At 39.9% G+C, this 24,662-nt stretch overlaps 1 protein-coding gene and 1 pseudogene across 1 annotated transcript; both read right to left on the minus strand.

Moving 5' to 3' along the window:
* Positions 1-536: 536 nt before the first annotated feature.
* On the minus strand, positions 537-24,647 carry LOC148578668 (uncharacterized; annotated as a pseudogene).
* On the minus strand, positions 12,726-13,971 carry LOC148578669 (uncharacterized). Its single transcript, XM_088502095.1, has 2 exons — positions 13,854-13,971; positions 12,726-13,765 (listed from the first exon to the last, which is right to left on the minus strand). The coding sequence occupies exons 1-2, from the start codon at positions 13,969-13,971 to the stop codon at positions 12,726-12,728; spliced, it is 1,158 nt and encodes a 385-aa protein (XP_088358221.1).
* Positions 24,648-24,662: the final 15 nt, after the last annotated feature.

Here is a 24,662-nt window from a genome sequence, read left to right on the forward strand (position 1 = left end):
ATGCTTGTATAAATTATTTAAATCCCTCGTCATTGTTGCATTCTACATTATCCAATAAATATTCTAACATCAAAGAATATAGATATATTTTTCTCATAGAAAGTACAGTGTGGCTCACAATCCTCCAGCTAAGCGCATAAATATATAAGGTTCTTTACATTAATGAATGGCTAAAACAAAAAAAATGAAGTTGTTATTCAAGAATCAAAATCCAGCAATAAGAGCTATGTTATCTCAATTAGTTTGTTAAAGACTATTCAAAAAATATATTTTTATTTATAAATCATACATAATAGATCAAGCTGCATATTAATTTATATACCAAAAATTAGCAAAATGCACTTCCAGTGTACAATAATATATAATTAAGAAAATATAAGTTGATGTAGGACATCAAAATTAAAATAAAATAATATGAATTGACAGAAATGTGGTTGGTACACCAAAGAATGAATGGTATGATCTGTTAGTGTTAAAAAAAATGGAAAAGTGACAAATTGTGAGACCGAACAACCTTTTACACTGTTATACATGTATTATGACTTTTTCTTTCTTCCTTCTTCTAAAAGAAGTGGTGCTACAATGGTATCATATGTTTTCTGGTGAGGGACTACTCCCTTTAGAATCATGTAGTCATGCAATGCAATCACCTCATTAGGACTACATGTCTTGATGAAGTGAGTAACAAGTGTAGTGTATGTTACAAAATCAGGACGAATACCCTGGACAATCATCATCTTCATCAATTCTTTTGCTTCTTCCTCGCAACCACACTTGCAGAGAAGGTTTATCAGTGTATTATACGTGACTCTACTCACAGAAATTCCCAAGCTCTTCATTTCCATAGTCAAATTAAACACTTTATCAATCTGTCCACCAGTTCAATATCCACTAATTAAGGTATTAAAGGTCGTTGCATCAAATAATCTTCTCTTTCGTAATTCATCAACTATGTATTCTGCAGCATCTATTGAGGCCATTTTACACAGACCATTAATGACAGAATTGTATATTGTCAAGTTAGGCTTCTCATCCATCTTTATCATCCAATCAAAAACTTGAAGCGCATCGTTTGTGTTACCTAGTTTACAGTAAACATCAGGAGCCAGGCCACGAGTAATCATGCTGCCCAATAGTTGCTTGGCTACTGCCATGTTTTTCTTTTTGCATATATAGTTAAGAAGTATGTTGTGAGAAAAAGAATCCTGTATTAGATTATGTTCTAAAATCTGGCTATGAATCTTAAGAGCTTCAGTCAGATATCCATTTCTGCAAAGGCCTTTGGTAAGGATTGCATAAGAGTACTGATCAGGGCATATATGCTTATCAATCATGTCAGCTAGTAGCAAAGAAGCTTCCTCAATACTTCCTTCACGATAAAACCAATGTAAAATCGAATTGTAAACAACATTATTAGGAACCAATCCCCTTTCCACCATTACATTACAGAGCCTCAGTGCCTCCTCCAAACTTCCCCACCTAGCATAACCATCTATCAAAGTAGCATATGTTCGAACACTCGGCTCTATACCTATCTTGACCATTTTACAAAGCTTTTCTTCTGCAAGTAATAATTTCCCATTCTTGCAGAATCCGTTGATTATGGAGTTGTAAGTAACAGAATTGGGCCAAACAAAATCCCCTGACATCATGGTCATCTTTTTAAAAAGTTTCAAGGAAAGACCCAAGTTGCCAATCTTGCATGCCGCGTCTATGATTATGTTAAACGAGACTACACTGGGGAAAATTTTACCCTTCATCATCCTATATAACACTGACATAGCTTCCACTAGTCGGCATTCCTTACACAGAGCATAGATAACTAAGTTAAAAGTATTCACATTTTCCATGTAACCAAAAGAACCCATTCCTCTATACAAATTGTTGAGTTAAGAAATTAACCAAATTAATTAGTGATGACAAACATTATTTTTGGACAAAATAAATAATTAGTGTTGATTAATTATATTTACTTATTACTAATTGTTTATTGTTGCAGGCCAAAATTCCATAGCCCAAATGGAATGAAAAGCAATTAGCAAGGATGGTGGGCTGAAAACAAAATTAAGAGCCCAAGGAAAAGCAAAGAAAGAAGCCAAAGAAATCAAAAATGGGCCAAGCATATCACTACCCGATCCAATCCCGAATTGAATTTCAATTCCCTCTCACTTGCTTTCACCAAATAAACGTTCCTTTCCTCTCTATCTCAGTCAAGTCAGAAACTCAGAAAAGTAAGAAAGAGAGAAAGAGCTTCTTCCCTAAGCTAGTAACCAAAGAAGTAAGAGAGAGAAGGTTTAAGCTTGAAAGACAGAATGTCAAATCAACAAGTTCAAGCCAAATCAAGCTTAAGAAGAGATCAAAGGTAAACCATTTCCTCATACATGCAAATCGGTTTCTTCTCTTCTTCCCAACTCTCTGTTCTATCCGAAATGGGATACAAGGGAAAGAAGATTTCTGTTCTTCTCTGCTATGTATCCACTGTCTTAAACATGACTTGGGGACCAAGTTGGTTTTCAAGGGTTCAGATCAAGTTGACCATTGGAAGATTTCTATGGTTGCTGCTTTATGGCTTTCGGTCAAGGTGAGGAAGTCAGAAGAAGAGTTTCTACTCTGGGGAATAAGGTGAAAAAGTGAATCTGTAGGTTGGTGAAGCTCAAGGCTCAAGGTGTTGACCTTGGAAGAAGAACCCAATAACATGCAAGGAGATAAAAGAGGTTCCTCTACTTGGATAATGCTTTCTTTAAAAGAAGCATTCGGCCAATACTGAAGAACTGTATCTGAGGTTTGCGAATATGGTTTTGCACATAGCAAAGAGGCTGCTGATGAAGTCAATCTCCTTCATGTTTTACTGATTGTAATGTACTTTTCTAAGTTTATCTTTCTGTAATTTCTTGTGAGAAAAGGCATTGTGAGAAAGCTCAAGTAAAAGCCATGAGTGAAAAAAGGCTGAGTGATACACTTGAGAGAAAAGCCTAGAGTTATTTCAGATTTCTTTAGGTATGTTTATGTCTTGTATCTTGTACCTGTGAGGTATCCTTTTCTTAGTTGGGTTAGCACTAAGAGTGAAATAGTTAGGTATTAGCATAGCCAATGTCAAGTTAGGTTAGAACTTGAGTGTGAAAGGATTGGGTCAATCCTATGAAATTGGTGTATGTAATACTATTAACTATAGTAAAAATTCTTCCACTGTTGTGGAGGAGACTGGATGTAGGTTGCATAGCACAAGGCAACCGAACCAGGATACATGCTGGTGTTAGCTTCTCTCTTCTCTACTGTGTTCTGTTTTCTGATTTTCATGAGACAAAAATAAATTGTCTCATAAATTTTCGCTGCTAAGTACAAACAGAATCAGAATTAAAAGTTTATTTTAAAGGGTCATAATAGCAACTAAAAAGGAAGGCATAGATTCAACCCCCCTTCTCTAAGCCTACTACAACCTTCAATTGGTATCAGGAGCTAAGGTCTCAAGAATCAAGCTTAACCACTTAGAGCAAAGATCCAATGGCGAACAACTTGGGCACAACCACAGTTGCCTACACCCTCACTGATGGCCAGTCAAACAACCGGCCACCTTTCTTCAACGGGAAGAACTACTCCTACTGGAAAGAAAGGATAAGGATTTTCATCCAATCCATTGACTACAACATATGGAAGATTATTGTGAGTGATCCCAAGATCCCAACAAAAACAAATGCTGATGGAGTGGTGACTCCAAAAGAAGAAGCTGAATTGAATGAAGATGATAAGAAGAAGATAGAGCTGAATGCTAAAGTAATCAACCTTCTTCACTGTGCTATCAGTTTTGAAGAGTACCGGAAGGTGTCTAGATGCAAGACAGCCAAAGAAATCTAGAAAAAACTCCAGGTTACACACGAAGGCACTAAACAAGTCAAAGAAACGAGGATTGATATGCTGCGAAAAGAGTACGAGATGTTTAGCATGAAGGATGGAGAAAGCATTGATGAAGCGTTTGAGAGATTCTCAATTATAATCAACAACCTTGATGCTATGGGTACAAACTATGTAGAACAAATCTTGGTGAGAAAACTCCTTAGAAGCCTCACAAAAGAATGGGAAAATACTGCCACTGTCCTAACCGAGAGTAACAACATAAATCCCATAACCTATGATGAGCTGAGAGGAAAACTCCTTGCCTATGAAGCCACACACACAAACACAAACTCAAAGAAAAAGGGAATAGCTCTCAAGTCACAAATAGAACCAAAAGAGAGTGAGTCTAGTGATGGTATTTCAGATGACGAGCTTTTGTTTTTTGCTAGGAGATTTAGAAGGATGATGAAGAACAAGGGCAAATACAAGGGTTCAAGTTCAAAGGAGCACAAGCTCGACTTGAGCAAGGTGACGTGCCATCACTGCAAGGAGGCTGGACACTTCAAGCTAAACTGTCTAAAGCTCAAAAAGGAGGACAAAGGAAAGAAAGAAAGGAAGAGAGTACTCATGGCAGCTTGGGAGGATCTTGAGAACGACTCAAATGAAGAAGAAGAATCTGAAGGAGATGACAAAGATTACTTCATGGCTGGAAACAACAATCTTGATGAGATAAATTACTATGATTTGACCATTGAGGATTTACATGCTATTATTGATGATCTCACTTTAAACACCTCAAAATTGTTTGACAAGTACAATGAATGCAGATCTGAAAGAGATGTGTTAAGAGCTGAAAATGATTTTTTAAAAGAAAAAGTGAAAAAAACTGAATGTGCTTTGGACATCATTGAAGAAAACAGATTTCTGAAATCTGAACTTGAAAAATTAAAAGGAAAGCACATTGTGGATCCTTCTCATGAGTTAATTGCTGAAAATGAAATATTAAATGATATGATTAAAAGGCTGAATGGTGACTTAGCAAAATTTGCTCAAAGTTCTAATAACTTGGACAAATTACTTGCAAGTCAAAGACCATTATTTGAAAAATCTGGTTTAGGCTACATAGCCAAGGAAGATGCAGTTTCCAATACTTCCTCTATAAAATTTGTGGCTTCTTCATCAAATACCAAATCCATACCAAACAAATCGGGTATTGGATATGTTTCAACTTTTGAAGAAAAATTTCATGAAGTATACACAAGTGAAACTGAACCTTCACCAAGAACTGATCTGAGTTCAAACCGGCCAGGTTTGGGTTACATTTCGAAAAATGAGGCTGTTTTCAAGAAACCACCATTTTACGACAAAACCTCATTTTTTTAGCGACATGGCGACCGACCTCTTCAGGTCCGACTAGCCGACCTCTTCTCAAAGAGCTTGGCCAAATCTACAGGAGAGCCCAGTAAAGGGCCCAAATAGAGGAACACGACCCAAATCCAAAGGCAATCCAAAGCCTATAGAGATAAAGGCGATTCCCTTGAAGATAAGCTGACTTCACTCAAAATAAAATAAGATAAGATAAGATAACTAACTTATCTTATCGGAAAGGTCAGCCCACACTACTATAAATACACTGAAGCACCCAGGTATAACTCATACTCTGATTCTACATAAAACCTGTTTAATACCCATGCTAACTTAAGCATCGGAGTCTCTTGCAGGTACCCCCACCCTCCGGTGACAAAGGATCAACAGTGCAGTCAGTCCAACAAGTCGGACACGACAGCTCTGGCCGCCACTTACCAGCCGGACACGTCAGCACCGACCAGTACAGAAGATCTCACCCGAGATCGACCTCCAGTTTCAGGTAACCCTCGGAACATTGGCGCCGTTGCCAGGGAACCTGGAAGTCATCCTAACACCATGGCAGACGGTCATGACAATGACCATGATTCAGATCTGGAAAACAGAACACCGCACAAGAACGCGGACACTACATTAAAGGATACTCCAGAATCCAACGGGGACAAAAACTCATCAAATCCGGGGGTAATAGAAGCACTTCAAGACCGTTTAAAGCAACTTGAAAAAGAAACTCAACAACAACGAGAGGTCGGAAAGGATCTACAAAGAGAGGTACGGCGACGTCGAGAATTGGAAGATAAACTACTGCAATTAGAAGCCGACCTCAAATCAAAAGCTCCTCGGACCACTCCTGAGGAAAACTCACGCAAGGAGCAAGATCCATTCACCAGGGAAATCATGAAAACCAAAATTCCAAAAGACTTCAAACTCCCGGATATGACTTTGTATGATGGCACTACAGACCCCAATCATCATCTCAGCAACTTCAGGAGCAGAATGTACCTCACCGACGCCTTAGATGCAGTTCACTGCAAAGCTTTTCCAACAACTCTCACAAAAACAACAATCAGATGGTTTGATAACCTACCTCCAAAATCTATCTCAAACTTTGACGACCTGGCCAAAAAATTCCTAGCCAGATTCTCCATCCAGAAAGATAAGGCCAAACACGCCCCCAGTTTATTGGGGATCAAGCAAGGAGATCGGGAGAGCCTCCGCAACTACATGAAAAGATTTAACAAAACATGCATGGACATACAAAGCTTGCCAACAGAGGCCGCCATCATGGGACTCATCAACGGCCTACGAGAAGGACCTTTTAGCCAATCTATATCAAAGAAGTACCCTACCTCCTTAGACGAAGTACAGGAGCTAGCAGAAAAATATATCGACATGGAAGAAAATGCTCGGTTAGGAGAAACTTCCAAATCTGGGGTCCCCTGCCGAGACAAAGACAAGGAATCCAAAAGGAAAGAAGATCGGCAAGGGGAGAAAATAAAAAAATACCACAATTACACCCCTCTCAAGGTATCCCTAGTCGACGTATATAAAGAAGTCTGCCATACGGAGAAAATACCACCATCTCGGCCACTCAAAGGCAAAAGAGGGGGAGGAAACCGGAATGAGTATTGTGAATATCATCGAGTGTGAGGGCACTCCACCAACGAGTGCTTCGATTTGAAGAACATCATAGAGAAATTGGTGAGGGAAGGAAAACTAGATCGGTTCCTGGCAACCCGAGATGATGATCAAAGAAAGAGACGAAGGGACAAAGATACCAGACGAACCACGCGATCACCTCGTACACCAGAAAGACACGTCCACATGATACACGGCGGATTTGCAGGGGGAGGAATCTCCAAATCATCTCGTAAAAGATATCTCAAAGAAGTATATCATGTCGAGGGAAAGGAGGAAGCACCCGACATCCCTGCAATCACATTCACTAAAGAAGACACATCTGGTATCATCTCGGGGCACGACGACCCCATGGTCATCACCATCATACTAGCAAACTCCAATCTCCATCGCACATTAATAGATCAAGGGAGCTCCACCGACATCTTATTCAAAACTGCCTTCGACAAACTCGGCCTAGAAGACAAGGAGCTTAGGGCATACCCGAACAGTCTGTTCGGACTAGGAGATACCCCGGTACAACCACTGGGATACATATCATTACATACAACCTTCGGAAAAGGGAACCAATCCAGGACACTCAAAATAGACTACATTGTGGTCGACGTGAGTTCAGCCTACAATGCTCTCATAGGTCGGACAACACTAAATCAACTCGGTGCAATAGTCTCGACTCCATATCTATGCATGAAATTCCTGACTACAGAGGGGATAGCCACAATAAAAGCAGATCAAAAGATGGCACACCGATGTTATAACGAAAGTCTAAACCTTAGAGGCAGAGGAGAAGAGTTTCATGCAATTGAGCTTGGCGGAGTTTAGAGATGAGAAGAACTCCGTCCGCAGCCAGAAGGTGAGATAGAGAAGGTTCAGATCGGAGACACCTCGGACAAAACAACTAACATCGGTACGATCCTAAAAGGAGACTCGAAAGAATTACTGGTACAATTATTACGAGACAATGTTGATCTCTTCGCATGGAAAGCCGCAGACATGCCAGGCATAGACCCCAAGCTAATGTGCCACAAATTAGCGGTCTATCCAGGATCTCGGCCGGTACAGCAGAGATGAAGAAAACTTGGGCCAGAACGATCCCAAGCTGTGGAAGAACAGGTACAAGCACTACTGGAGGCAGGGTTCATAAGAGAAGTAAAGTACCCACTATGGCTAGCTAACGTCGTCTTGGTGAAAAAATCAAATGGGAAGTGGCGAATGTGCACCGACTACACCGATCTCAACAAAGCCTGCCCAAAAGATCCTTATCCACTCCCAAGTATCGATGCTCTGGTAGACACTTCATCCGGATATATATACCTCTCGTTTATGGATGTATATTCCGGATACAACCAAATCCCCATGTATCCACCAGATCAAGAAAAAACCTCGTTTTTGACACCAAAAGCAAATTACTGCTACATTGTGATGCCCTTCGGTCTCAAGAACGCAGGAGCTACTTATCAAAGGCTAATGAATAAAGTCTTCTCAAATCACATCGGAAAAATCATGGAAGTCTATGTAGACAACATGTTAATAAAGACACAAAGCGAAGAGACACTATTGTCCGACCTGGCTCAAGTATTCGACACTATAAGTAAGCATGACATGCGACTTAATCCTGCAAAATACACCTTTGCAATAGAAGCGGGCAAATTCTTAGGTTTTATGCTAACACAAAGAGGAATTGAGGCAAATCCGGATAAATGTCAAGCCATACTCAACATGAAGAGCCCAATCTGTGTCCAAAAAGTACAGCAACTCAACGGGAGATTGGCCGCCCTATCCAGGTTCTTAGCAGGGTCAGCAATAAGATCTCTATGCTACTTTAAGGAAGGGAAAGCAGTTCGAATGGACAGCAAAATGTGAACAAGCCTTCCAAAACTTCAAGGAATTCTTAGGACGGCCACCCATCCTATCTCGGCCACGAGAAGGAGAACCACTCGTATTATATCTCGCAGTAGGAAGCCGGGCAATAGCCTCAGCACTAGTCAGAGAAGACAAAAGTGGGCAACAACCCGTCTACTTCATTATTAAAGCGCTACAGGGATCCGAGTTGAATTACCAGAAAATAGAAAAGTTTTCCTACACCCTCATTATAACATCTCGATGACTTTGCCCGTACTTCCAGGCTCACACCATTAGGGTTCGAACTAACCAGCCTATAAAAGGAATATTACAGAAAGCAGACTTAGCAGGCAGAATTTTACAATGGGCGGTTGAGTTATCCGAGTTCGACCTCCAATATGAAGCTCGGACGGCCATCAAGTCACAGTATCTGGCCGACTTCATCGCAGAATTCACGGATACCCTGGAAACCCCTACAGAATGGAATCTCTACGTGGATGGCTCTTCGAATAAGACTGGAAGCGGCGCAGGTGTGATAATAGAAAGCAACCAAGGAACCCAAGTCGAGCTCTCCCTCAAATTTGGTTTCCCGGCCTCAAACAACCAAGTGGAATATGAAGCATTACTAGATGGTTTGAAGCTGGCTAAGGAGGTCGGAGCTCATAAACTCAACATTTTCAGCGATTCGCAAGTAGTCACCTCACAAATCACAGGGAGCTACCAAGCCAAAGACCCCACCATGAAAAAGTACTTGGATAAAACCAAGGAACAGCACGGACATCTCAGGGAATATAAGATCTGCCACATACCCGCGAACAAAATTCCAAGGCTAACGCACTCTCGAAGCTAGCCAGCACCAAACCAGGGGGCAACAATAGAAGCCTCATCCAGGAAATGCTACAGAACCCGTCAATCTCGGGAGAGGAAAAATCCCTAGCCATAACAAGTCAGGACCAAGGATGGATGGCCCCCATAATCAATTACCTCAAAGCAGAAACACTGCCCATAGAAGAAAAGGAGGCAAAAAGGTTAAAAAAGGAGGCGCAATACTACACCATCATAAACAACATTCTGTACAAAAGAGGGATCTTAATACCATTACTAAAATGCGTGCCGACCTCCAACACAAGGGAAGTGCTAGAAGAAATACACGGCAGCATTTGTGGCAATCATCTCGGAGCACGAGCTCTTGCCAAAAAAGTACTCCGGGCGGTATTTTATTAGCCAACTCTACAAAAAGAAGCTACAGAATTTGTAAAGACATGTCCACCATGCCAGAAACATGCCAACTTTCACATCGCCCCGCCAGAAGAGCTCATCAGCGTAACCTCACCTTGGCCATTTGCAAAATGGGGACTTGACCTTCTCGGACCTTTCCCCCAGGGATCAGGACAAGTTAAATTCCTCATAGTAGGGGTAGACTATTTCACAAAATGGATCGAGGCAGAGCCCCTAGCCAACACCACCGCTCAAAGAAGCCAAAAATTCCTATACAGGAACATTGTCACGAGGTTCGGGGTTCTATACTCCATCACCACAGACAATGGCACTCAATTCACAGACGCAGGCTTCAGAAGACTAGTAGCCGACTTGAATATAAAGCACCAGTTCACCTCCGTCGAACACCCTCAAGCCAATGGACAGGCCGAAGCCGCCAACAAAGTCATATTGGCTGGGTTGAAACGGAGACTGCAAGATGCAAAGGGAGCTTGGGCCGAAGAACTTTTACAAGTCCTATGGGCATATCGAACAACGCCACACTCCACCACAAACGAATCACCGTTTCGACTAGCATATGGAGTGGAGGCAATGATCCCAGTAGAGATCGAGGAAGGGTCATCCAGAGTAGTCCACTACAATGAAGAAGCCAACTCTCAACTTCAGAGGGAAGAACTCGACCTACTACCTGAAATCCAAGAAAGAGCTCGAATCAGGGAAGAAGCGCTAAAACGTCGAATGGCCTCCAGATATAACCAAAGGGTAGTGCCGAAAAGTTTCGTGGAGAATGATCTCATCCTAATCCGAAATGATATAGGCACAACCCGACCAGGAGAAGGAAAGTTGGCAGCAAACTGGAAAGGACCCTACCGAGTTGTAGAAGTACTTGGGAAGGGCTACTACAGACTGTCCGAACTCGACGAACGAGAGCTTCCCAGATCATGGCACGCCTGCAACCTAAGAAGGTACTACAGCTAGAAAAAGTAAAAGATCTCATTATTGGATGCACTCTTTTTCCTGAAAAGGTTTTTTAATGAGGCACCAAGTGAGACTCAGACACTATCCGGCTTAAAGGGATGAAAAAATCCCATATGTATATATTTGCACTTTCCTTTAAATAAAATATATTTTTAGATATTCTACAAGTTTTCAAGACGCATTAATCTAAAGCATTCATCGTCTGATTATAAAGCAACAGATCGGCATAAAGTGAAAAAACAACTTCACTGCACGATCACGATAAAGAAAATCGTCCGATAAAGGTGAAAACGCAATTCACTTAAAAGACGATCTAAAGATAGCAACCACCTTCTACAAATCGGCAAAGATGAACACAGAATAATATAAGAAGTTATCAAAAGTTATCCGAAAAAAGAACCTGGCGAGGTCTTATGGATTGCTAAATAATAACTTAAAGACTGGCCGACGTTAAGAAGTCGGACCAAGTCAGCCCAAGTTATAAGTAAACCCTGGAAAGAGGTCTGGCCAACCCTATTAAAGAGGATTACTTTAACTTAGAAGGGCCCGACATGACAAAGTCGGCCCAAAATGAAAAAGTTATAAAAGTAGTCCCTGAAAGAGACCTGACAAAGGTCCAAAAAAGAGGACTACAAAATTAACTTAGAAAGAGGACGACGCAAAAAAGTCGACCTCCTACAAACAAGTTATAAAAGTAATCCCTGAAAGAGATCTGACAAAGATCCAAGAAAGAGGATTACAAAAATAACTTAGAAGAGATCGATATAACGAAGTCGGTATCCTACAACAAACAAGTTATAAAAGTAATCCCTGAAAGAGATCTAACAAAGATCCAAGAAAGAGGATTACAAAAATAACTTAGAAGAGATCGATATAACGAAGTCGGTCTCCTACAACAAACAAGTTATAAAAGTAATCCCTGAAAGAGATCTGACAAAGATCCAAGAAAGAGGATTACAAAAATAACTTAGAAGAGATCGATATAACGAAGTCGGTCTCCTATAACAAACAAGTTATAAAAGTAATCCCTGAAAGAGATCTGACAAAGATCCAAGAAAGAGGATTACAAAAATAACTTAGAAGAGATCGATATAACGAAGTCGGTCTCCTACAACAAACAAGTTATAAAAGTAATCCCTGAAAGAGATCTGACAAAGATCCAAGAAAGAGGATTACAAAAATAACTTAGAAGAGATTAAGTCGGTCTCCTACAACAAATAAGTTATAAAAGTAATCCCTGAAAGAAACCTGACAAAGGTCCAAGAAAGAGGATTACAAAAATAACTTAGAAGAGATCAAGTCGGTCTCCTACAACAAATAAGTTATAAAAGTAATCCCTGAAAGAGACTTGACAAAGGTCAAAGAAAGAGGATTACAAAAATAACTTAGAAGAGGACGACGTAGTCGGCCTACTACCAAACAAGTTATAAAAGTAGTCCCTGAAAGAGACCTGACAAAGGTCCAAAAAAGAGGACTACCAAAATAACTTAGAGGACCAACTTGAAGAAATCGGTTATGGATCGAGAAAACCGAAAAACAAATTGGACACACACAGCCACAACCTCAAAGGATCCAAGCTACAAAGTATAAAGTACAAAGCAATCCAAAGAGGCCAAGCCGCAAGGTTCCAACACTCTCAGAAACCAGAAGAGATACCAAGTTAAGCGCAAAAAAGCATGATATAATCTACAAAGTTATAAAGCTTCAGAGGCCACCAAAATTTACCTCAAAAAGCTAGCAAGCTACTTTTGTTTTTTAAAAGTTACTAGACAAGCAACTAGAAAGTGTCGGCAAAACAATAAAAGTTTAAGAGTCCACAAGCCGGGCCAGCTGCACAAATATCCAGAGAGAAATCAACAAACATCGGGAGCCTTCTTGGCAGCATTAGGATAAGGAGAAGGAGGGCGAGTCTGAATAGGCACAGCATCTACCGTACCATCATCCCGGTTTAAAATCTGGTAGTCAGGATCAGAAGCAGGAGGGCCGACCTCGGCAGGAGGAACAGTAGGAGCTGACACCTTGGCAGAAGGCACAGGGAACGGTTCGACATCATCATCATCCTCATCATCAAGGACAATCTTACCATCCCTAACAACGTTATCCAGGCTGAAGAGGGTGAGATCGGCCTCGGGAGCAATAATCCGAACCTGCTCTTTCAGGTTCTCATAGGCAGCAGTTACACTGCCAACAAGATGACCTTGGAGCTCGGAGTAATCAGCTCGGGCATTCTCCAACTCCTCCCTCAGGCGCATCACCTCCCGATAAGATGTCACATAACTGTCCTTATGTCTCATAGCCGTGTCCTCGGCCAGCCTCACAGAAACCGCCAGAGAGATGGAACTTGCCTTCTCATTCTCCAAATCCTTCTCCAACTTGGCTACCTTTACCTCAAGCTCTTCCTTCAGGCCCTTCATACGATCAAACTCCTGTTTAGCCTCCTCCATAAAGGCTTTGGTGGCATGGAGAGGAACATTTTGAGCAGTCCGGTATAGGGCAGCCCCCATATACACCATTCTAACACTACTTCGAGTTATAAAGTCCAGATGGCGAAGGAGCGACACATCGTCCATAGGAAGGACACCGTAGGGACCGATTTGCTGATCCACAAATTCAATTGCATTAAGGTCAGGAGCATCAAGGTTGAAAGGCTCAGCTATTTTTTGTTTCTTGTTGGGAGGAGCACCAGAGCTAGAGGCAGAAGTCGGTGGAGGGTCAGCCAGACGAACTCGAGGAGTGTGGATCACTTTCCTCGGGCCAGGAGAACTCGGCACAGGCGGTTTCACTTGCACTTGGGAGGATCCTTCCCCGGTCGCCTTGGCCGAAATATTTTGAGCAGCAGTCGCCTTCTTTGCCCTCTTGAAGGCCTTCATGGAGTCATTGTTTTTTGACATCTCTGCAAAATCAGCCACAGTAAAAGGTTACAATCACAAGATAAGGAAGTCAAACTAAGAAACAAGCATAGAAACAAGTCAGGCAAATACCCAAAACAGCCCGGACCAGGGATAGGTCATTTAAAAACCTTTTGGTATCAAGATGGGGTGGTGCCCCCCATAAATCCTCAAGGACAACAACAAAGGCACGCTCAACATCGTCAAGCATCTCCCAAGTATAGCGAGACACTCTCGCATCCTTCTGCCACTCCAGAGGAAAAGAGGGCTCATCATTTTCATCAAGAAAAAAGGGACGAGCCCCTCGACAGCACGAACTTTGAAAAAGTAATTCTTGAAATCCTTAAAGGATTCATCATACATAGCAAACACTTTATGGCCCTGGGCAGACCTGAAAGAAACCCAGGAAGTTTTTTTTTCGAAGAACCACCAGGCTTGGCAGAAACAAACAGATAAAGGAAGATAGTCTGAGAAGGCGTTACACCTAACTCTTGGCAAAGTAGCTGAAAAATTTTGATAAAGCCCCAGGAATTCGGGTGAAGCTGTGATGGGGCAATATTACACGACCACAACAGATCGGTCTCAAAAGCAGTAAAAGGAAAAGTAATGTCCATTTGGCTGAAGAAATGTTCATAGGCATAGAAGAAGGGACGCTCCCCCTCGATGGAGGTCGGAAAACAGACCCTCTCATCAGAATCAGGAGCAACAAGCTCGTAATCCCTCTCCTAGGCATTGTTACCACAAATCCTATGACGCTTCCTCAGCTTTATGCAAAATTCAGCATCCACAACAGAAACACACATCAAGACAAGGGAGTCCAGCCAATCGGACATCCCCTCGGGAACTCTGGAAGACATCTCGACAATGTTATTGCGAGAAGACATGAGGCCAACTAATCCTACAAATAAGAAAAAGAGAGGGGATTACTAAAAATATCTCAGACAAGGGATAAAACAACTCAATCAAAACAATACAGTCAAACAAGCAGAAAAGGAAAACCCCAAGACCCAAACCAAAAATCTTGGGGCATCCTTTGGAGGCAGTAACAAAGCAAGGTTCTCAGGAAAAAATCTATAACTCGCATCCCAGCACCTCTCAAACAAGAAAAGAAGACGGCAAACAGCAAGAGTGCATCCCTAAACATCAAGGCACGACAAGAAGAAACCACCAAAGATGCAACCTTTTTCAGAATCAGACAAAAGCAATCTTCAAACAAAATGAGAAAAAGATGCAGATTCTCCGGTTATTGGTATCAGACAGAAATAACAGAACATGCAAAAGCCCTAAAAGGCATCAAGTAACAGGAAAGGCAAAAAGGATCTTACAGAAGATGAAGGAACTCTTAGAACACATAACAATTAGGTGCGACAAAACAGAAAGATCCAAACTTTCTCTAAAGCAAAATCAAAACTTGATCACAAAGCCAAAGTAGCGAAAGAGAAAGAAAATACGAATGGAACTCACCTGGAGAAGGAAGAAGCTTCGAAGGAAAGAAGGAGGCATAAAAATGGAAGCTGCCCAGAAAATTCGCCGAGCGACGCCGCAACGCAAGAAAAAGCAGAAACAAGGGCAAGAAACAGAGAGCGAGAGAACAAAGGAAGAAAATGTGAAGAAGTTACAAAAGACCAAAGAAGAGAAACCGTTTCTGGGTTTTCAAAAATCAAAATAAAGCTTCAAAGGAAAACGGGGCAATTAATGCTAATTAATGAAAGTATTAAACCCTCATACGTTTCCAAAAGCGCTGATATAAAAGCGGGCGCTTTTAAAGAAAAACGTTCTACATTTAAAAGATTCTACAGAAGGAAAAAATCGACTAAAATGCTTGAGTTCGGCTTCGCTAGAGAAGGACCGAAGTCAAGGACTCGACCTCAAAAAAGAAGACCGAGCTCAAGCAGGGGCACTGTTCATACCCTGGGTCGAGCTGTCCGACCTGGGATATTTAGCGACATGGCGACCGACCTCTTCAGGTTCGACTAGCCGACCTCTTCTCAAAGAGCTCGGCCCCAGTAAAGGGCCCAAATAGAGGAACACGACCCAAATCCAAAGGCAATCCAAAGCCTATAGAGATAAAGGCAGTTCCCTTGAAGATAAGCTGACTTCACTCAAAATAAGATAAGATAAGATAAGATAACTAACTTACCTTATCGGAAAGGTCAGCCCACACTACTATAAATATACTGGAGCACCCAGGTATAACTCATACTCTGATTCTACATAAAACCTGTTTAATACCCATGCTAACTTAAGCATCGAAGTCTCTTTCAGGTACCCCCACCCTCCGGTGACAAAGGATCAGCAGTGCAGTCAGTCCAACAAGTCGGACATGACAGCTCTGGCCGCCACTTACCAGCCGGACACGTCAGCACCGACCAGTACAGAAGATCTCACCCAAGATCAACCTCCAGTTTCAGGTAACCCTTGGAACAGGATATGTTTCAACTTTTGAAGAAAAATTTGATGAAGTATACACAAGTAAAACTGAACCTTTACCAAGAACTGATATGAGTTCAAACCGGCCAGGTTTGGGTTACATTTCGAAAAATGAGACTGTTTTCAAGAAACCACCATTTTACAACAAAACCTCATTTTTGAAAAGTAAAAATGTTCAAAGAAATTCTGGTGAAAATGCTTTTGCAAAGAGGAATAACTTTAAGAAAAACCAGTTTGTCAAAAGGAATGCATCTCCTCCAAAAATCAGAAAATTTCAACACTTTAATAATTTCAAGCAATATAACTCACCCCAATTTCAGCGACACACATCAAAAAATCATTATGTCGATTGCAAGAAAATTGGTCACTCATATGCACAATGCTTCATTGAAAAAAGAGTTATAGGAAATAAAGTTTACCATGTTGTTTGTGATTTCAATGCACTTGGGCAACCAAGATGGATTAACTTCAAAGGATCCAAATTAATTTGGATACCTAAGGCTACTTGAAACTCTTCATGCAGATTTGCCTAGCATCCAAGAACAAAAAGGACATGTGGTACATGGATAGTGGATGTTCAAGGCACATGACTGGAAGGTCAACCTACTTCATCAAACTAAATAAGTATGATGGAGGTTTTATGACCTTTGGAGATGATGGTAAAGGTAAAATCATTGCTGTTGGAAAAGTAGGTAATGAACAATCTACTTTTATTGATGATGTACTTTTGGTATGTGGTTTGAAGCACAATCTTTTGAGTATAAGTCAGCTGTGTGACTTAGGATATTTGGTAGTTTTCAAAAGACTTGAATGCTGTGTTGTTAATGAAAAGACAAATGAAATGATGTTTGCTGCCAAACGTTTTAATAATATGTATGGACTTACTCTTGATGAACTAAAGGATCAAAATGTAGCTTGTCTTCACTCTAAAGAATCTGAAAAGTGGTTATGGCACAAGAGATTGGGCCATGCAAGTATGTTTCAAATAAACAAACTTGTAAAGAAAGAATTAGTAAGAGGTCTTCCTTTGATATAGTTTGACAAAGACATCACTTGTATGCTTGCCAAATGGGAAAACAAATAAAAAGTTCTTTTAAACCAAAGGAAGACATCTCTACTAAAAGACCACTTGAGTTGCTACACATTAATTTATTTGGTCCAACAAGAACTCAAAGCCTAGGTGGTAAACATTATGGTTTAGTAATTGTGGATGACTATACTAGGTTTGGTTGGGTTTTATTTCTTGCACACAAAAATGAAGCCTTTTCGGCCTTTGAACCTTTTTGCAAGAAAATTTAAAATGAAAAGGATTTGAAAATCTCTTCTATAAGAAGCGATCATGGAACTGAATTTGAAAATAATTTATTTGAATCCTTTTGTGAGGAATTTAGAATATCTCACAACTTCTCTTGTCCAAGAACACCACAACAAAAATGGTGTTGTGGAAAGAAGAAATAGAATCATACAAGAGATGACAAGAGCTATGCTTTGTGAAAGTAATGTTCCAAAATTCCTTTGGGCTGAAGCGGTTAACACGGCTAGCCACATTTTGAATAGAACAATCATAAGAAAATTTATGAAGAAAACCCCTTATGAACTTTGGAAAGGCTACCCACCAAACTTAGATTACTTGCACATCTTTGGATGCAAATATTTTGTTTTAAATAACAAAGAAAATTTGGGTAAATTTGATCCAAAGGCTTATGAGTGTTTGTTTGTAGGATATTCCACAACTAGTAAAGCATATATGGTTTATCATCAAGATGCTAGAATTATTGAGGAGTCCATACATGTTACATTTTGTGATACTAACTTGGTACAAAGCATTTTGGAAGATTGTGATGCAGGAAATCAAGCACAAAAGGAAGTTGAAACTGTGCAAAATCAAGAGAATGGAAATTCTGTTCAAGCTGAACCAGAAACTGCTGTTGCTAAAAATTTAAGAGACAATTCTATTTTGTCTCACGAATCTGAAGGATACCCTGAAGCCAGCAGCACCCAGAATCCCTTGGTAACTGAATCTGCCTCCAAGTCCACCAGACCTCGTGAATGGAGATTCTTGAAGAATTATCCTGAGGAATTTGTCATTGGGGACGTCTCTCATGGAGTGCAAACACGGTCCTCCACTAGAAAGGCAAATGAAGGATCAAACATTGCCCTTCTTTCACAAATAGAGCCTCAAAATGTCAAGGAAGCCCTTAGTGACCCTTCTTGGGTTAAAGCTATGGAGGATAAGCTTCTTGAGTTTAAAAAGAACTAAGTGTGGACTTTGGTCCCAAGGCCAAGTGGAAAGAAAGTGACCGGAACCAAGTGGATATTTCGGAACAAGTTGGGAGAAGATGGTAGCATTGCAAGAAACAAGGCAAGGCTAGTGGCACAAGGATATGACCAAGAAGAAGGAATAGACTTTGATGAATCCTTTGCCCCTGTTGCCCGAATGGGAGCCATAAGACTTCTCTTAGCTTATGCTGCATTTTGTGGTTTTAAATTATATCAAATGGATGTGAAATGTGCATTTTTGAATGGTGTGATAGATAGAGAAGTGTATGTGGAGCAGCCTCCTGGTTTTGAAAATAAAGAGCATTCTAATCATGTTTTCAAATTATCAAAAGCTCTCTATGGTTTAAGACAAGCTCCTAGAGCTTGGTATGAGAGAATTAGCTCATTTCTTTTGAAAAATGGTTTTCAAAGAGGCACCACTAACACAACTCTATTTATCAAGAATTCTAATGATTCTTTTTTTCTAGTCCAAATATATGTTGATGACATTATTTTTGGATCAGCTAATGAATCCCTTTGTTCTGAATTTGGAAAACTCATGACAAGTGAATTTGACATGAGTATAATGGGTGAACTTAATTTTTTCCTAGGGCTAAAAATTAAACAAACTGAAAAAGGTATTTTCATTTATCAAGAAAAGTATGCCAAGGAATTAGTTAAGAAATTTGGTATGAAAAATGCCAAACCTATGGGAACTCCCATGCATCCTAATTCAAAATTAGATAAGGGAGAAACTGAGAAAGATGTTGATGAGACTAGGTATAGAGGAATGATTGGTTCTCTTATGTACTTAACTTCCTCTAGACCCGATATTGTGCAAAGTGTTGAATTGTGTTCTAGGTTCCAATCCAAACCAAAAGAGTCACATCTTTCTGCAGTTAAAAAGATCATTAGATATGTTCATGGCCCATCCAATTTTGGTCTTTGGTATCCTAAGATTGATGATTTTTCTGCAGTTGGTTATTGTGATGCAGATTTTACTGGTGATAGAGTTGATAGAAGGAGCACTTCAGGTTTATGTTGCTTCCTTGGAAAGTCCCTAAATGTTTGGTCAAGTAAGAAGCAACCAACTGTGGCCTTATCCACTGCAGAGGCTGAGTATATAGCTGCTTCTTCTTGTTGTTCTCAACTTCTATGGTTAAAAACACAGCTTGCTGATTACAAACTAAATGCTGAAAATATTCCCTTGATGTGTGATAATATGAGTGCTATTAATATTTCTAAAAATCCAGTTTTGCACTCTAGGACTAAGCATATTGAAGTGAAATTTCACTCAATAAGAGAAGATGTCCAAAAAGGGGATATTAGTATTCAATTTGTTAAATCAGAGGAGCAATTAGCAGATATTTTTACAAAACCATTAGCTGAGGATAGATTCTGCATGCTTAGGACTTGTCTAGGAATTTTGAGTTATGATTCTTTATTTGAAAAATACTGATGTATTTGCTGGAGCTTTTTGTCTCATAAACAGGTATGAGATAATTCTGGGCAGATGATGAATATTTCCTTCAAATCAGCGTGTTCTGGGCTCGTTTCAAGTGAAACTCAATCTGGGCCAACTTCAAAATTCAGATCATGAGTGGTCCAAATGTGTTTCCTTAAGTCCAACCATCTCTGGGCCCAAATATGAATGTTACAATTTTTGGTTAATAATTTTTGTTGGCCTGTGTGATTAATTTTTTTTGAAAAAGTTTTATTTTAATTTTTTTTCAAAAAGGCTTTTCAGTTTGATTTAATTTTTTCTTTTTAAGGATTTCAAAAATTTAAAATTTAAAATTTCTTTGTTTTTAAAATCAAATCAAATCTTTCTTTTATAAGGTCATGTCTTTTCAAGTCTTTTCAAATGGTGATGCAGTTGCATGGTTTTGGAAATCTACTTTTGGGTACGGTTACCAACACTCCCTCTCTTCCCTCCATAACTCCTTCTCTATCCCTTCGGTTCTCACCACTACCCTCATTACTCTTTTTCTTCTTAAACCAAATAACCACCAAATGAGGAAGAAAACCATAGCACACAAGCCTCCTCGTGAAAAGGTGTATAAACTTCCATCCAAGCCTTCAACTCGCTCCCAAGATAGAACCTTCACACCTTCACCATCTCCTCCTACCTTTCCTCCTCGCACTGCTCCCATGGTGCAAACCAAGACCACACCAAGGTACCCTGCCCCTACCAAACTTACGCCACCACCTAAGGCAACGCCATCCAAACCAAGCTCTTCGAAACCTGGCTCATCCAAGGGTAAGCGTTCTGCTGTTGAAGAACCTGTTCCTAAGACAGCAAAACCTAAGTCAAGGTCTGTTCCTGTGCGCTCACAAAGAGGTAACCTTCATCGCCCTCTCAAATCTGTTAGAGAATCAGACATTGATCCTTTTGCTCACAAATCACACTACATGACATCTCACTCAGACTATAACCCCCATCGTTTCAAATCTGCCATGAACCACGATTTTTATAAGGGAGTTATTCAGTATCGTACTCTATGTCCCTCCTTTCTTGCGAATTTACCTGATTTGAAAAAGAAAGGTTTTTCTTTTGTTGAAAATTTGGAATTTTTAGACTGGAATCACCTTTTCAAAATCAAAAAACTTGTATATCCTTAGTTAGTCAAAGAATTTTATGCAAACATGACTTACCATGAAGGAAGTGTGCATTCTTATGTTAAGGGCAGAGACATTATTTTGAATAATGAAACTATCAGTGATTCTTTGAAGTACACTGATGTTGGGCCGTGTGCTTACACGTCTGTAAAGTGGGATGAAGGAGTTGGTATTTCTTACCATGATGCTTTGGCTCATATCTGTGAACATGTTTTCTTAATTGATGGCATCACACCCACTCACAAAGCCCTAGGATATGAACGTGCTCAGTTGCACCGAATTGTCAACCACATTTTACTTCTTCAAAGTGGTTCATATCAAAGGGTATCTTACACAGACATACTGGTTTTATATGCCCTAATCACTAAAACAGAAATCTCTTTTGCCTATTTGATGGCTAGATACATGTTTGATTCTGTTAGAAGTGAGAAAGATAAAGCACTACCTTATGGCATGTTTTTAAGTTGCATATTTGAGAATTTTGGTGTTGACCTGTCAAATGAGGATTATGAAAACAGACATTCATACCTAAAAGGGGGTGGTTCAGTGAAACAGCAAAAGAGACCAACTTGATCTAAGAGAGTGGTTCTAGATGATGATGATGAAGAGTTCATTCCAGATGACTCTCCTCCTCCTTCCACCGAGGGTACTTCCATCTCTACTGGGAAGAAATCTGCTCTGCTGAATGTGGTCAAGGATATCGCTCAAGAGTTTGTTTCCCAATCAAATCACATGATTGCCATGAGCAAGGAACAAAGGAAGCTAGCTAGCAAGCATGAGAACTTTCTGAGAAAATCAAGGGATAGGGTGGCTGTGCTCATGACCTTCATTGATAATCTTCAAAAGGATGAAGACATTGCCACTGATGTTGAAGAAGAAGCTGTTTCGAAGGGGAATGGTTTTGATGCCTAGGATTTGTCTCATGAAATTTGCTGCTGCTGCTGCTGCTCTCTTTTTGTCTCATGAACTCTGTTTTATTTTGCTACTATTAAACTGTTTTATCTTGGATGACTGTAATAACTCTAAATACTGCTGCACTGTTGTTAGTTAGTTAGAACTTTGGACTGTGATCTAACCTTTTCTTGCAGGATTTGTATTGTTGTTTTTGTTGATTATCCGCCCTTGATGACAAAAGGGGGAGTAAGAAAATAGGTGCATTAAAACTTGATTACACATGCTGAATCCCTTTTGCTACTGATATTAGCTTGATGTTGGGCTGATTATATAGTGTTGCTTATCTGATATCCCTTAGATAAATGTGTATAGCTCTTCATTGTGGTCTCTTTAAGTGTAATATAAAACAGGAACAAAGAGGAGGCATAAATCAAGGGGGAGCTAATCTTGAAAAGGAAAGGGGAGCAACACAATAGCAAATGACAAAAATCAAAGGGAGTTTCTAAACTTACTCAAATTCATTTCCTTTTTATTATTGCTTAAACCATGTTTGTCATCAAGGGGGAGGTTGTTGAGTTAAGAAATTAACCAAATTAATTAGTGATGACAAACATTATTTTTGGGCAAAATAAATAATTAGTGTTGATTAATTATATTTACTTATTACTAATTGTTTATTGTTGCAGGCCAAAATTCCATAGCCCAAATGGAATGAAAAGCAATCAGTAAGGATGGTGGGCTGAAAACAAAATTAAGACCCCGAGGAAAAGCAAAGAAAGAAGCCAAAGAAATAAAAAACGGGCCAAGCATATCACTACCCGATCCAAGCCCGAATTGAATTTCAATTCCCTCTCACTTGCTTTCACCAAATAAACGTTCCTTTCCTCTCTATCTCAGTCAAGTCAGAAACTCAGAAAAGTAAGAAAGAGAGAAAGAGCTTCTTCCCTAAGCTAGTAACCAAAGAAGCAAGAGAGAGAAGGTTTAAGCTTGAAAGACAGAATGTTAAATCAACAAGTTCAAGCCAAATCAAGCTTAAGAAGAAATCAAAGGTAAACCATTTCCTCATACATGCAAATCGGTTTCTTCTCTTCCTCCCAACTCTCTGTTCTATCCGAAATGGGATACAAGGGAAAGAGGATTTCTGTTCTTCTCTGCTGTGTATCCACGGTCTTAAACATGACTTGGGGACCAAGTTAGTTTTCAAGGGCTCAGATCAAGTTGACCATTGGAAGATTTCTATGGTTGCTGCTTTATGGCTTTCGGTCAAGGTGAGGAAGTCAGAAGAACAGTTTCTACTCTGGGGAATAAGGTGAAAAAGTGAATCTGTGGGTTGGTGAAGCTCAAGGCTCAAGGTGTTGACCTTGGAAGAAGAACCCAGCAACATGCAAGGAGATAAAAGAGGTTTGCTGTTCACTCAAAAACTAAGGAGAGAAAACCAGAGTGTGAGAATAGAGTTCTGCAAAGAAGTTCCCCTACTTGGATAATGCTTTCTTTAAAAGAAGCATTCGGCCAATACTAAAGAACTGTATCTGAGGTTTGCGAATCTGGTTTTGCACATAGCAAAGAGGCTGCTGATGAAGTCAATCTCCTTCATGTTTTACTGATTGTAATGTACTTTTCTAAGTTTATCTTTCTGTAATTTCTTGTGAGAAAAGGCATTGTGAGAAAGCTCAAGTAAAAGCCATGAGTGAAAAAAGGCTGAGTGATACACTTGAGAGAAAAGCCTAGAGTTATTTCAGATTTCTTTAGGTATGTTTATGTCTTGTATCTTGTACCTGTGAGGTATCCCTTTCTTAGTTGGGTTAGCACTAAGAGTGAAATAGTTAGGTATTAGCATAGCCAATGTCAAGTTAGGTTAGAACTTGAGTGTGAAAGGATTGGGTCAATCCTGTGAAATTGGTGTATGTAATACTATTAACTATAGTGAAAATTCTTCCACTGTTGTGGAGGAGACTGGATGTAGGTTGCATAGCACAAGGCAACCGAACCAGAATACATGCTGGTGTTAGCTTCTCTCTTCTCTGCTGTGTTCTGTTTTTTGATATTCATGAGACAAAAATAAATTGTCTCATAAATTTCTGCTGCTAAGTAAAAACAGAATCAGAATTGAAAGTTTGTTTTAAAGGATCATAACAGCAACTAAAAAGGAAGGCATAGATTCAACCCCCCCTTCTCTAAGCCTACCACAACCTTCACAAATTCCAAAACCTATCGATTTCATTCAATTGCAACAAGTGATTTAGGAAATTGTTCCAAGCATGAATAAGAATGAAACAATCCCGGCTCCTTAAATTATAGATGACATCGTAAGCACTTTCAGTAGCCCCAACCTGAGTACAAGCCCTCACCAATGCATCAAAAGCCGTAATACTAGAGCAACATCTTCGATAACTCTCTATCAATACTTCCAACAACACCAATGGAGGAGTGCCCTCTTTAGTAATCAAGTTTCTCAGAAGAAATAATGCCTCATCGAATCTTCTTGACTTCACCAGCACATGAACCAAAGTGCAATAGGAATCTAATGAGTGAGGGAACAACCCTCCAACCCAGTTATAAAAATCTAAAGCCAACTGTGGCGAGTTCTGGAACAACTAAGAATTAATGACATTTTTTTTTTACATTCTTCTTTAATTCTTAGTTGTTCTAGTTTTAGTCCTAACAATAAACTTGGTAAGATGGCATCACATATAATATACG

Source organism: Arachis ipaensis, chromosome B1 (assembly GCF_059453495.1).
Source record: "Arachis ipaensis isolate K30076 ecotype BB chromosome B1, ASM5945349v1, whole genome shotgun sequence".
Taxonomy (NCBI): Eukaryota; Viridiplantae; Streptophyta; class Magnoliopsida; order Fabales; family Fabaceae; genus Arachis; species Arachis ipaensis.